A 15,512-nucleotide genomic window follows, 5' to 3' on the forward strand; every position below is an offset into this window, starting at 1 on the left:
TCATAACCACTTGCAAAACATACTCTTTTTTCTTTGTTTTTTGCTCAGATTTGAAAAGTTAAGTAAACAAGACCTTGGCAGCAGTAGACAAGCAGCATTCTTTTGGTATCCACAGGAAAACATTTGTACTATCCACTAGCACCTCCCTTTAACAGAGAAATTCTAGAAGAGTTGCCATCTCCCTAGGGGAGGAAATATGGAGCAGCAGAAAAAACACAAATTTTGGGAGCAGTCGGATGAAACCCAGGTTCCCTCTAGTGCTTGTCAATTGAGGGATCTTGGGCAGGTTACATAACCACGCTGAGCCTCCTTCTTTTCATAGCTGCATGTGGAGAGCGCAATACACAGGGCCAGTATGCTCGGTTTCAGCTTTAACTACCTCTTCGTCTTGGCCAATGGTGCTAAAAACAAGAATATTGGGTTGCACATCAGGCGCAGCGTCAAGGACAATGAAAAGCAAGGAGCTCCAATTCCGGTCATAGACGATGCCTTAGCTAAATCTCAAGCATTCAAAGCAAAGTAGGACCAGACAATTATTTGGTCCATTCACTTAAATGACTTAAGAATCCCTGTGTAAAGGAGAACATGTTAAAAGATCAATGAACTGTGAAGTTTATTCCTGGCTTTCTGGATGACTTCTCTTCCATTCTTGCTAGTTGAAAGTTGCGTAATTATTTCCAAATAATGGCAAGATTTGAGGCCCTTAATTTGTGTGTGTTTGTGTGCGGTAGCAATGGTGGTGCTGGTACAAGAGTTTAAGGAGGCAGAGCTGTGGGAGGAAGTGGGGAGGAAGAGAGGGATGTAGAGAATCCCAGCAAAGAGAAGTCAGTGCCTGACGGCTTGGATGAATACAGGCGGAGTTATCAACACAATCAAGTGCTTTGCATCTGGTAATCCTGACACCTTTATAGGAATTACAGAGATTCTCTGTCTCTTTCTCCATCTTTCTTTCCCTTCCTCCTTTTTCCCTCCCTCTCACCTTATCTTCTCCCCTTCCCCTAAGAACTACAGATACAGATTGATATAGGTTTGTCACAGTCACACAGCAAATCAGCAGCTCACACATACCAGTCACCTGAACCTGGGATCTTCTTGGCAAACATTAATAAAAGATTGCTTCTATCATGGTTTCTTTCTTTATATGAATTTAATAACAATGTAGAAAACTTCCTTTTCTTCCATTCACACACACACACACACACACACACACACACACCCCTTCATCTGACTCCTTGGAATGCGACATTATGTCTCCATCATTGGCTGCATCTTGTGAAGTTTTACCAAAAGCACCGGTTCCCGTGTCTGCCTGACAGGCTTGCCACGTGCTACCTGGAGAAGGATGAACAGTGGATGGAGCAGCTCCAGGGGCCATTTGTATCTGCTTAATGAGTGTGCTCTTCCAATCAAATCCTGTCTATGTTCCCAACCCTCTTATCTCCCCACCTTGCTCTGTTACCCCCACTTTTCTCCTCCTTTAAGCCAACCTGGAACTTTAATTTCAATTTAGCTCTTATATAATGTATATTTCTCCTTGCCCTGGGGGCAACCTACTGGAATAAGCGCCCTCTCTCTCTCTCTCTCTCTCTCTCATTTTTGAGATGCAGTCTCACTCAGTCACCCAGGCTGGAGTATAAGGGCACTATGCCGGTTCACTGCAACCTCTGCCTCCTGGGTTCAAGCGATTCTCCTTCCTCAGCCTCCCGAGTAGCTGGGATTACAGGTGTTTACCACCATGCTAGGCTAATTTTTGTATTTTTAGTAGAAATGGGGTTTCACCAGGTTGGCCAGGCTGGTCTCAAACTCCTGGCCTCAAGAGATCTGCCCGCCTTGGCCTCCAAAAGTGCTGAGATTACAGGTGTGAGCTACTGCACCCAGCCTTAAACTATCTTCTTACAGCAGCAACAAGAACCTGCTTTAGTCAGGGACATAGAGCTAAATCGTGCTAATGAACTACATTCAGGGGAGTTTCTTGATGATAAATGTACTTCTTTCTTAATTAGTTTTTAAATCACAAAAGAAGGCTTATTTTTTTTAAAAAAGAGAGTATGTAAAGTAAAAAGTGAAAATCCTCTATCCCAGTGTTTACTTTGCAGAGGCAACTGTTATCAAATTCCTGTGTATCTGTACAGAATTTTCCCATGCAAGATAGATAGATACATACATTATTTTTGATATTTTCTAAAAAGGGGACTCAAATTATTCATGCAAATTTAAATTTTCCTTTTTTTCCAGTTATAGGTTGGCACAAAAGTATTTGCAGTATTTGCCATTACTTTCAATGGCAAATACTGCAATTACTTTTGCACCAACCTAATTATTTGGGCTCTCTGTGCCTTGGTTGCTTTCTGTAAAATAGACAAAAATAATAGTATCTCCTGTGGGGTTGTTAAGCTTAGAACAGTGCCTGGCACATAGGAAAGTAAGCTCTCAATAAACTATTTTTATTATTGTCATAAATTATTAAGTCATCTATGGATTTGCCTTACATTGTTTTAAATTTTTCATTATTAAAAATAATGCTGTGATGAAAATCCTTAATTTCATCTTTGCACATATGAGCAAGTATTTCTTTTGGACAAATTCCTAGAGTTGGAATTCCTGGGTTGAAGGCTATGCACATTGATGAATCCAAGTAAATCACCTTCTAAAATGTGTTCCTTAATTCAACAAATCACATCCACAGCCTTCTCCAGCTCTGAGCATTATCCCTACTGTCCAGTTTTCCCTTATGTGGGCGAAATGACAGTTCACAGGAGGCATTTCTCTTGTTTGGTGAGGTTATCCATCTTGCTACGCATTTAGTGAGTATTTGCATTTACTCTTCACTTCTTTGATTATTTTCTCCTATTAGGATTTTTATTTATCTATCTGAAGAATTTTATTACACACAATAGGTACTAACCATCATTTGCTATAAATGACCAAGCTGTCCTCTGCCAGTTTGAACCATCCATAACATCATACACAGTGCTCACTTTCAAGCATCCTGCATCCCGGAGGAGGGAGCCATCCTCTAGCTAGCATTCCATTCCAACTGTGCCTGCATGAGGTTGCTTCATTGCTCTGTCAGACCAGCTGTTCCAAGAAGGAGAGCATCTGACATGACCAGCAGGTTCCACAGTCATGCACTCACTTCCAGGCTGCTGTAAAGCAAATCCCTTTACTTTGCTGTAAATTGGCCCCATGTGATGTTACATGGGATCTTACGATGATTAATCTAACACTGTGTAAGCCCTTAGATAGTGGTGATGGCTAAGACCTTGCAGGCAGGAAGGGCAAGCATTTATCCAGAAAATGTAAAAGTGAAACACTGCCCCTTCCAGGATAGAAAGGGTTCAGTGTAGTCAGCTTGCCACCAAATGGCCTGTTGGTCTTCTAGAGGGATGGTGTCAAATTGGGGACCAGCTTTGGTCTATGTTGGGGGCAGGTTGGATATCCAGTAGCAGCAGCAGCTACATGGCAAGTGGGAGCCCATACTGTTGGGCCCATGCACAGCTTCCATCCCTGACACCATTGGGTCAGCACTGACTGGGGTGAGAGGTGACAGAGTTGGCCAATATCACATGGCCATGTCATTTGGTCCCCTTAATTGTTTAGCAACTGTTTCATGTTGGGAGCTTTCTGCTGGGTGTTAACTTGTGATCAAAAATCTTCACCCGTTGTGTCTATTTCATATGCCCATTCATATGCCATCTTGTCCCCAGTCTTATAATTTTTCCGCCCACACCCCCAGGTCCTTGACCAGCTGGCCAAACCATTTGTTCCATATATATCCTAACCTTGGATTGGGCCACTCCTGTTTTCCACATTACATGGACAATCAGTGTGCTCCCCAAAGCCCCGCCCATTGGGAAAACTTCCCCTTGTCACTTCTAAAAGGGGTTATACTGCCAACACTACATATCTGGATTGTACCCATGTATGAAGTCAATCCTCTTGTGAACCCAGCTCTGTCTTTTTACTTCTCCATTAGCTTAAGGACTCCTCTACTCTGCCTAGCAGTGCTGGGTGTGAGTGGAGGGAGAGACATAAAACACCGGCGTGGGTCACTGTGTCTGGGGCACCTGCTTCTGTGGCTGGTTTATTCCTTCTGCTCCTGCTTGTGCTTGGTTCTGGATGTTCCGCTTCCTTCTTATTGTATAGCTTCTGCTTGCCTGACCTTAAAACTTGTGTTTTCACAAGATCCTCAAGTTACTTTTGTGCTTGTAACTGCAGAGCAGCACTGGATAGTGGCAGTCAGACCCAAGGAAGGGTAAAAGTGATAGAATCCTCCAGACAGAGGACACAAGCAAAGGCTCCACAGTGAGAACTATAGCAAGAAACCCTAATGGGAAAAGGGAAGGGATCATGAGCCAATGCTGGAGACTAGATAAGCTAGGGTGCAGGTGCCATCTGAGGGATTTGGGACATTGTTCTGCTGAGATCAATAGGAAGCCATTGAAGGATTTTAGGCAAGAGTGTAACGTGATGATTCTGTGTGTGCATGTGCATGTGTGCGTGCCCAGAAATTCATGTCTATCTTTGGCTTCAATGTGAGAATGGTTGGAAGGGAAGCAAAATGAATGCAGGGAAATCAGGAGGGGATTATTGCAATAGCCAGAGGAGAAATGAAGATGGCTTGGAGCAACATAGCAGCTATGGAAATAAAGAGAGGGAGAGGCGGATTCAGGAACTGTCTCTGAGGTGGGATTGACAGGATTTTGTGTCTGGAAAGACGTGTGTGCAAAGAGAAGAGAATCTCAGATCATTTCCCCATTTTTGGCTTAGCAACCTGTGGATGGCTGTACAAACAAGATCTGCTTGGGACATATTTGAGGTGCCTTTGAGACATCCAAGTGGCAATGAAAAGCAAGAGTTGGGTTTACAGAGCTAGAGCGTAAGCAAGAGAGTCAGCCTTGGGACTAAAGGAGGCCACCCACCAGGGAGAGAGCTTTGGAAAGATGACCCATGGCTCTCTTGAGAATTCCAATATTTACAGAGGTAGGCTGGAGGGGGAGGAGTTGGCAAAGGGACAAAAGGACAGCACAGCATCCAGGGTGACCCTTTGCAATAGAAGCAAGTCCACATCACTTTTCTGCTCTCCAGCCACTCAGATTAAAAGCTCAAGTCCTTTAATGGCCCCCAGGTTCTACATGTCTGCAGTCATCCCTGGCTCTGTGCTAGCCCCATGGGCCCCACTGCTGCTCCACAAACAGGCAGGTGCACTTGCTCACAAGAGACTCTGCTGTAGTGCCCTGTCTCCCCAGTAATGCTCTTCCTCCGGATACCTGCTTGGCTCACAGCCTCCATCCTCATGCCCTAAGCACAGCCTGCCACCTGCTCCATCACTCTCCATTGGCCTGAACCTGCTCCACTTTTACTTCTTTCCTTAGCACTCAAGCATCAAGCATACTCCATAATTTGCTTATTTGTTATTATCTTTAAAATGGTTCTGTCTCCCTTACCTTAATAGGATCTTCCCAAGGACAGGGATCTCTGTTTGCTGATAAATCCCGATTGCCCAGTACAGTGCCTGGCACAGAGTAAAATGCTCTATAAATACTTGTGGTATAAATGAGAAAAATCTCTTAAAGGGAGATATCCATGTAACTTCTCTCTGCTACTAGTGGACATGGAGTTTTTCCTTGACTATGCCTTGCTATTTAGCCTCCCTTTGGGGCTTCCATAGTTTTGAAAAGCCATTGATTGGGACAGGTTTCTTGATTCTCACAACTTCTCAATCTTTCCCATATTTTCTATTTCTCTCCACATATACTTTAAAAAAAAATTGAGGTGGCCAGGCGCGGTGGCTCATGCCTGTAATCCCAGCACTCTAGGAGGCCAAGGCAGGCAGATTGTGATTGCCTGAGCTCAGGAGTTCGAGACCAGCCAGGGCAACACAGTGAAACCCCATCTCTATTAAAATACAAAAAATTCGCTGGGTATGGCAGCATGTGCCTGTAGTCCCAGCTACTTTGGAGGCTGAGGCAGGAGAATTACAAGAACTCAGGGGGCGGAGGTTGCAATGAGCCGAGATCGTGCCACTGCACTCCAGCCTGGGTGACAGAGTGAGACTCTGTCTAAAAAAAAAAAATTGAGGTATAATTCATATACCATAAAATTCACCCTTATAAAATGTACAATTCAGTGTTTTTAAGTATATTTACATGTTGTAAAATTATCACCACTCATTCTAGAGCATTTTTATCACCCCAAAAATAAATCCCATACCTGTTAGCAATCCATGCTCCCAGCAGCCTCTGGCAGCTGTTAATCTACTTTGTGTCTTTGTGAATTTGCCTATTCTGGATATTTTGTATAGATGGAATCATGCAATATGTGGCCTTTTGTGCCTGGCTTCTTTCATTTAGACAATGTGTTCAAGGTTCATCTATGTTGTCACATGTAATAGTACTTTATTTCTTTACAAGTCTAAAAAAAACTCTCTTGTATGGATATACCACATTTTATCAGTCGATGGAAATTTGAGACGTTTCCACTTCTGGGATACTATGAATAATGTTATGAACAGTTATGTACAAGGTTTTGTGTGAATATGTTTTTAAATTCTCCTGGGTATATACCTAAGATTATGGTAATTCTATGTTTAACTTCTATGTTAATGATGTTTAACTCCTTGAGGAAATGCTAAACTATTTTCCACAGTATTTACACCATTCTACAGTCCCCACTGCAATGGATAAGTGTTCCAGTTTCTCCATACCCTTGCCAATACTTACTGCTGTCCATAATTTTGATTATAACCATCCTAGTGCATATAAAATAGTGGCTCATTGTGGTTCTGATTTGGATTTTCTTAATGATTAATGAGTTCAAGCATAGTTTTATATGCTTACCCATTTATATATCTTCTTTGGAGAGATGTCTACTCAAATCTTCTGGCCATTAAAAATTTTTATTGATACTTTATGCATATTTATGGAGTACATGTGATATTTTGTTACATGCATAGAATGTTAAATGATCAAGTCAGGGTACTTAGGGTAAGAAGAACTACCATATCATCCAGCAATTATTTTCCCTATTTTTAAATTACTTGCCTTTTTATTGTTGAGTTGTAAGAGCTCTTCATTTATCTGGTAACATACCTTTATCAAATACATGATTTACAAATATTTTATCCTATTCTATGGGGTTTCTTTTAATTTCTTAGTAGCAATCTTTAAAGTTTTTTAGTTTTCATTTTTTGGTGAAAGTTTGCTATTTTTTTCTTTGGTCCCACTTCGATACAATGTCTATATTCACTCTGACAAGAGGAAGGTATAGCAGAAAGGAACAAAAGAAAAAATGACAACTTCACAGTTCCTATTAGTAATGAAATTATTTAGAAAATTGCCTTTCACTGGACAGTATGATTTCTGTTGGTGGATACAAGCCAAGTATGAGTCACATGCAAGTCATCATCTATTCCATTTAGCTGGATGGATCGAAGAGACAGAGTAATGGTGAATATCACCCTAGAGGAAACCAATTAGTGTTTATAACATTGAAAATGATTTATAGATTGCTTAAGCATATCTATCAAATCTAAATGGAATACTCTGAATCACCTCCATAGAAAAGCAACACTGTGGATGATTTCTGAACTGTGGAAATTCTATCCTTCAGATCTAACATCTTTGAGCAGAGATAGGACAGATTGCCATCTGGGAAGAGGCACGCCATTTTCTCCAGAGGTTTGCATTTGATTTAGATGGGTACATTCCAAGGAACATAGGATCCAGGTTCATCTCTTGGAATCTAGAATAAAGACAAATTTGGATGTTCAAACCTGGGAAATGTTTGTGACTTAGGTGAAAAATAGCAGAACATAAAGCAGGCTAAACACCAGCAGAGGGCAACCAGGCCGTGACAGGTCAGGGAACAACAGCCTGTGAAGCGCAGAGGAAGCCGGGGAAGGAATGGGGACCTCCTAGGGTTATCAGCTCACGCTTGAAGACCGCCCAGCAAAAAGTGGAGTGGGTCTCTGTTTCTCCAGAGTAGAAGCAGCAATTTGTGGGAGGCTTAGGGAAAACCATGAAGGATACCACAGCCAGTGTGAGTGGAAGATGGGAGGGGCTCTTCATTTGGTCTAAGTCGGAGGGGTAACTGTGAACAGCATGACTTTCTTCCACAATTAAAAACCCTGTTCCTTAAAATATCCAAGGAGGGTAGAGATGCCTGCTCGGCAGGGGCACTGTTGCCAGACAGGAGGGGTTCCTGCTAGCACACTTTCCTGCTGCCTGCTTGGGGTTGGGGTGGAGACAGACTGTCAGAGGGGCCTATATTCCTGGCCTGGGTATCCGCGGTTCAGGGCACAGTTCCTGAACTTCTGTTCCTGACTGAGGTATCCTAGGAAGGGAGCAAAACAGGAAAGGAACATAAAATTGATGGGACTGAATCTTCTTTCGTCAAATGGTATAGAACGGAGCGAAGCAGGGCAAGGCTGATGAAAAAAGGCAACCTGAGGGGCACAAGTTCAAGGGCCCCCCTGTGCATCTGAGCAAATACCCCTAAGTTTCCCATCACTTTTTCAGGTAAGAAAAGCCACAGTGATGGGTTCATGAAATCTTACCACAAGAACAGGGGCCAAAAATTCAGAATTTTATAATTGCTTTTTTTCTACTGGGTAGAACATACCATTTTTGTGAACTTGTCTTCACAGGCCATCCTAATCTTCTCCGGGGTCAGTGGACTATTAAGCCTCAAGGGTCCGCGTAGTCCTCTTTCCCGTCGCGCTGCACTCACCGCATCATGGATAGCGAAAAACACGGAGCATCCCAGGAAGACCCCCGACTCTCCCAGACCCTTGAAGGGAAGCACACCAACTAGAGTATTCCTCTCTCTCGTACTCTATATATGTGTGCCTATTTATAGTATATGTGCATGTATAAAAATACTACATATGATATATGTGGGTTTTTGTTTTGTTTTGAGACAGAGTCTGGCTCTGTCGCCCAAGTGTGACACTGGAGTACAGTGACACTATCTTGGCTCACTGCAACCTCTGTCTCTCAGGTTCAAGCCATTCTCCTGCCTCAGTCTCCTGAGTAGCTGGGATTACAGACATGCACCACCATACCCAGCTTATTTTTGTATTTTTGGCAGAGATGGGGTTTCACCAGGTTGGCCAGGCTGGTCTTGAACTCCTGGTCTCAGGCGATCTGCCCGCCCTGGCCTCCCAAAGTGCTTGGATTACATGCATGAACCACTGTTCCCAGCCTATGTAAATTTTTTGTTTCAAAAAGTAATTTAATCTTTTGATCCAATATTCCCATTCTTAGAATTCTATCCTAAAGAAATGACCTACATACAGAAGATTATTAGTTATGAAGATGATTATTGCAAGGTGAAAAATCAGATAGAACCTGATGGCAATAGTAGTTCATGTTAGGTTCTAAGATTTGCAATATTAAAAATTTTATCATGATGTTAGATTAGAATTAAAATGTTTAATGAGAATTTTTCTTCTGCAATCCTAGTAAAAATCCCAAACAGCCAAGAGATGAATGTTGCCCCCATCACCCAGCACGCATCACATAAACATGCACATTTCCCCATAGACCATAACTTACCTTAGATGAATAAAGAGTATTTGAGTTTTGAGAGGGAGGCAACAAAGAAATGTGCAACTGTGTGGGCATGTCACAGATGGCAGGGATTTTATATTGGTCTGGACCACGAGTGTGCAGAACACCCTGGGGAGAATAATTCAGTTCCTCTATTGTATAAAGTCCCATGCCTTGAATAAATGCACCTTCAATCTAAGGCAACAACAAAAAAAGAATTTCCACGTATGAGAAAACACAGTCAACAGTAAGTAGCATTTCAACACATGCTATCTGTTTGAGTTTTAAACTTATAGTTTAAGAGCATATTCAGGGTGTCTTGGAGCATGTCGCTGAAAGCTACCCTAAAAGCCATTCTAAACATCGCGTTCAGCACTAAGTTCAAAGAAGTTCAAAGTCAAAGGACTTGGGTTCCAATCTTGGTTTGGCCATTGAAATGATTGCTCAGGAAGGGTCTTCACAGAGACTGGAGCCTAAGCACTCTCTTCCCCTCCGCCTCCCCCACCCCCCACCACCACCCGTAAGGCAGATGAAATTCTCTGACTGATGTATCCACAGACCCCAGGGCACTAGTGAAATCTAGAATTCCATTGTCTCAACCCAGCTCCTTATCTGCAAACTGGCTAGCCTCACATCTCTGGACTCTGATTTTAGATGAGTCTTTAAAAACTCCAGGCCATTCCCACTAAATGAAGTCTTGTCTCTAAAAGCCTCCTGCCCACCCGTGGCAGTCCCCGGCCCTCTTCCGTTCTCTGATGCCCACCTCCTGGTCCAACCCTCACCGCCACACAGGCCTTGCTCATTGTCATCAGCCCTGGCCTGATCAGCAGCCACGGACGGGCATGCTAAATTCCATGTGTTTCTGTAGGGTGACTTCCTCCATTCTTCTTTCACCTCAAACATCATTTCTCATTCTTTCCTTGACAACCTGCTTCATACCCACTTCCTCCTTAAGCCTCTTTTGACTTCTCCACACCATAGATTCTTCCCATTCACCGAGAACACAATGTTAGGATGGTGGGGGCAGGGAGGGGACACTAGATGGTGCCCTAAATCAGAGTTAAAGAGCTGAATTGTCTCCAGGTTCAAGACAGGTAAAGCAAGTATGTGAAGATTTCAGGTGGGTCCTGTGTCACTGGAGAGTGTGGGACTCTAAAGGTGTGGCCGCCGAATTTTGCCTCATGGAAATGCAGATCCAGTGTGGGCAAATTTTCTGTTTTCAAGAGAAGCTAGATATTTATGACTTTCCAACTATTTCACATTTAAATTTGAAAATGTCTGTGGGTGGAATCCAGCCCTACAGGCTGCCTATCAATAGCGCCTGCTCTAATGACTTGAGGCTTATTATTCCAAAGTGACTTCAAACTCCTTGAACTGAAGCCCACTGTGTGGCTAAGGTTCAGCACTGGGCACTAACTCCACTTATGTCCCAGCAGCTCATAGGTCACCTCTAGGCTTGCCCTTGCCTCACTCATGCTCCCCAGTCACAGATTGTATATTCCTTCAAAAACTACCGAAAACACCTTTATTTCCTCCCCCCTTTTAAACAGTAAGACATTTGAGCTCTGCAGTTGTTTTGAATAGAGTTGACTAAAGGGGTAGAAAAATAAGAGGATGAACTAAGCCTGACAAAATGCTCCCCTGCAGACCCCACTGCATATTTGGTTTTTACAAATACAAAGTAAGACACATCAGTTACACATACCTGGCCGATGTCAAGGGCTGGATTTATACTGCAGCCAACATCCATGACAATGTCTGTTCTGATGTTCTAGTAATTAAAAAAAAAAAGTTAAAATGTTTATTTTAATGAAGAAATATTAGGGAGAAGAAGCTGAGGAACACTTCCTGCCAGGCCGACTTTGGTATAAAGCCTTTCTTTGAGCCATGCCATTTTAGAAGAGGGAACAAAGATTTTATTATATGACAATGTTTATTATGTAAAACTTTCAAAATTATACAAATTACTCTTAGCCTGCTGAAGCACTGTTTAGTTTTTCCTTGGAAATAATAGGAGAAAAAAATTACTTGATTTTGATTCAAGCTGGATGATGCAACAGATTGAGTTTAATTCACCACAACAGATATAATATATGACACAACAAAAGAAAACATCTATTGCTCTCACGATCCTAGTTGCAAAGCTTAATGGCTAGCACACAACCCAACATCCAGGTACAACTGGCTGAGGAATGTTTACTGAACCACAGAGTTTAGGGTGCATCCACAAAAAAGTTTTTGAACTGTCATCCGCTGTTCTAGATGTTTCATTTTTGGGGCAGAGAAGAGAATAAAGTTGACACAACTTGTTCCTGATAACCTACAAATGAGGAGGAGTACAGCCCAGACAGCGTGTTAGTAACACTGCTGTCCAGCAAATCTGTGCATTTTAAAAAAATGTGATATAATGGTCTCTGCCATGACTAACAGATTGTACTTATAATTACTAATTGAACAAAGGAAATCCAAGAGTTTCCTTGTTTGATCTGGGACTTTCATCTAACATTTGAAAATTAGCTGATCTGGAATGTTTGACCATAATAAAACTTCAGGAACTCACATCTCTTATTTAAAGACACAGTGAAGTGTAAAATCCGCTTTGACACCAGTCAGCAAGACTGGCCTTGCAGGAGATAAGTGGTCTTAACTGGAGGTGAGAGAAGAAGATCTAAAGTCTTCAGTGTTAGTGAAGGTTCTGCTTTCAAAGCTGTGGGCTTAGGCTGGGTGGGCCGGTTCATGTCTCTAATCCCAGCACTTTGGGAAGCCAAGGCGGGCAGATCACATGAGGGCAGGAGTTCAAAACTAGCCTGGCCAACATGGTGAAACACTGTATCAACCAAAAATACAACAATTAGCCAGGGGTGGTGGCACATGCCTGTAGTCCCAGCTACTCAGGAGGCTAAGGCATGAGAATCACTTGAACCCTGGAGGTGGAGGCTGCAGTGAGCCGAGATTGTGCCATTGCACCCCAGCCTTGACAACACAGCAAGACTCCATCTCAAAACAGAAGAAAACAACCCACAAAGTCATGGGCTTAGTGCTGTATGTGTTTTTTGTTAGGGCTGGAGAGAGTGAGTCTAGGTTGTGGTAGGCTGCCTTCAAGATGGCTCTAGATGATCCTTACCTCCTAGTATTCACATCCACATATAGTCTCCTCCTATACTCTACCAGGGCTAACCTGTATGACCAATAGGCTATGGTGAAGGTGACAGTAATCACTCTAATATTAGGTGATTAAGCTGGGTTTCTGTCTAGGTTACTCTCTCGCTTGCTCATGCTCTCTTTTTCTCTTGGGCTGGTCTTTCCAGAGGAAGCCAGCTGTGATGTCCTAAGGATACCTAGACAGCCTACAGAGAGGTGTCCACATGACAAAGAATGGAGGGGCCTCTGGCCAACAGCCAGGGAGAAGCTGAGGCCTCCTGTCAACAATGCTATGACAGAGAAAGGTAGAACAGGATATTCCTGTCCCCATTGAACTTGAGATGACTGTCGCCCCAGCCACAGCTTGGTTAAAGCTTCATGGAGAATCACCCAGATAAGCCACTCCCAGAGGCCTGCCCCTCAGAAGTCATGTGAGCTAATGAGCATCCACTGTTTTCAGCACTAAGTTTGGGGGTAATTTGTTACATAACAACAGATAACTGATATTTAGATGTAGGTTCAAAGTAAGGAAAATTTTGCTGGAATAAGGGCAATTCTATCAACAGGGGAATGGCTGAGAACCAGGCCTCTGGGGAAGGACCCTGGTAGAATGTCACATTATGGCTTTTTGCCTAGCAGTAACACCCACCTGAGCTGACATTTTGCTTTTATGAAGGCATCTGATGGGACTATATGGCATATCTCTTAAGATCATTCAAATAAGTTATAAGAAAATGCCTTAAAGTATCGTAGTAGGCTGATTATTACCTTGTTCTTAGATCTTAACAAGGACAAGGCATATATAGGAATGACTAAGAAAATCCACATGACTAAGTTTTCACCAGATTTTGCTTTGAGGGAGAAAGGATTTAGAAATCACTTATATGAGCAGGGCACAGTGGCTCATGCCTGTCATCCCAGCATTTTGGGAGGTCAAGGTGGGTGGATCACTTGAAGGCAGGAGTTTGAGACCAGCCTGAGAAACATGATGAAACCACATCTCTTCTAAAAATACAAAGGTTAGCGGGGTATGGTGGTGCAGCCTCTAATCCCAGCTACTTGGGAGGCTGAGGCATGAGAATTGCTTGAAGCCGGGAGGCAGAGGTTGCAATAAGCTGAGATCGAGCCACTGCACTCCAGCCTGGGTGACAGAGTGAAATTCTATCTCAAAAACAAAGAAACAAACAAAAAGAAATCAGTTACATGAAAGAACCCTCCTTCCTAGTAATGTAGGACTGCTACCCTAACACAAAAACTATGCTCAGAGTGATCATTGTTTTGCCCTAGTTCGAGGTAACCCTAAAGAGATCCAGTCTCAGTTAGAATCACACAGGTTAGATACTTGAAAAAGCAGATTCAATAAAGGTGACTATAGTTTCAGAGATTAGGTTGACTATAGTTTTAAAAAATACATGCTGGGGACTTATTAAATGAAAACTTAAATCTGATCACAGTCCAAGAATGCAGGAATAGAGTATATTTGTAAATATCAAGAATTAGAGCTTGCTTCTAGGTACATTTTGGAACAGATTATTATTAAACTGGTAGCTTGGTCACATGACAATTGTGAGGGTATCACAGTCCCATTTAATATATCAATGATCATTCCTTATTATTTACAGTGACCAGTAAGTGGCTCCTTCATTCCCGAAGGCTGTTGTACAAGAGGAGAAATTCTATGAGTCTTTGAAGAGAGAGAGAGAGAGAGAGAGAGAGAGAGAGAGAGAGAGAGAGAGCGAGCGTGTGTGTATCTCTTCAAAGCATCCTTTGAAAGCACAAGGATGCTCTTAAACTATCTAAACAGGAAGCCAGCTCTGTGGCACAATGGGTAATGCATTGGACTTCTAAAAACAAGACCTAGCTGAGTAAAAGACATCAAAACATGGCCACTGACTGCCCTGGGCTGGCTTGGTGCTTGTTAGCAGATTACAGATGCCTATGAAATCTTTCAAGAATGTTGTATCTTGGCCTTTCTCATAAGAGGTCAAAATTGCTTGTTGTGCCAACAGTCTACATGAAAGCCCCCTTTTGAGTATATCTGTTTCTTCAGTGGTTTCTTTCCTGATTCCACTGAAAAGGGCTGGGGAAATAAAGAAGACAAGTCACCAGTTGTTTTTTGTGGCAGCAAGCAGACCACCAAGGCAACTGTGGGGATTCTATTTTCTTCTGGTAATCCAGGGAAATCACCGTTAGGCCAAATGCACGGTGTTGCCACTCACTCAGCTCTCCACAGATAGATGGCATCTGTGGAATTTAGGTGCATCCTAAGTGCAACTTGAAGACCTTTCCAACCAGTACTGACCTTATGATCCCCCGTCAGGCAGTCTATTTCCACCTCGGAACAGGCAGCTCCATAAACAAAGTATTCGAAGGGATGGCCTTCACCTTTCTCCCAGTTCATATCTGACTCGTAACCCCTGGAGGAAACAGAACTCTTGAGTGTTGTTAAGTGATCAAGTCCTCTAATTGCAGACCATGATGACTAGACAGACCCATGAGGAGTTATGCAAACCACAGGAATATACTTGTCCAATAATATGCCAGCACCTAATGTATGTGCAATAAATGCATTGAATAAATATTTAATTTTTTCTTTTAAAACTTGCTTTGTCTAATAAAAACATCTAACTACTCCTGACTGGTGCCTCCTTACTTAGCTTACTTACTCAATGAATGTCCATCTTACTGCTTTTGGCTAATAATGGATCATGTAATTGTCATCAGATTCGGGGAACTCAAGCTTCATTTTACACCAAATGCCATTTCAAAGGTGCACGTTTGCCTGCTTTGTCTATCTGGCTCCAGTATTTGCCCCTCTGT

The 15,512-nt window shown here is 42.6% G+C and overlaps 1 protein-coding gene across 5 annotated transcripts in view; it reads right to left on the reverse strand.

The window, feature by feature from the left end:
• Positions 1-6,879: 6,879 nt before the first annotated feature.
• AOX1 (aldehyde oxidase 1) overlaps positions 6,880-15,512 on the reverse strand; it is a 92,030-nt gene continuing 83,397 nt past the window's right edge. For 4 of the 5 annotated variants that reach the window (XM_039469499.2, XM_003925677.3, XM_074398620.1 and 1 more), the window contains 5 exons: positions 14,995-15,109; positions 11,257-11,322; positions 9,558-9,746; positions 8,623-8,790; positions 6,880-7,743 (listed from right to left, as the gene is read on the reverse strand). In XM_039469499.2, the coding sequence (XP_039325433.2) occupies positions 7,693-7,743; positions 8,623-8,790; positions 9,558-9,746; positions 11,257-11,322; positions 14,995-15,109 (589 nt within the window). In that variant the 3' untranslated portion in view covers positions 6,880-7,692. The remainder of the gene's footprint in view (positions 7,744-8,622; positions 8,791-9,557; positions 9,747-11,256; positions 11,323-14,994; positions 15,110-15,512) is intronic. The other variant, NM_001302929.1, reaches the window with a different exon arrangement.

The sequence above is a fragment of the Saimiri boliviensis genome, chromosome 5, assembly GCF_048565385.1.
Source record: "Saimiri boliviensis isolate mSaiBol1 chromosome 5, mSaiBol1.pri, whole genome shotgun sequence".
In the NCBI taxonomy this organism is placed as follows: Eukaryota; Metazoa; Chordata; class Mammalia; order Primates; family Cebidae; genus Saimiri; species Saimiri boliviensis.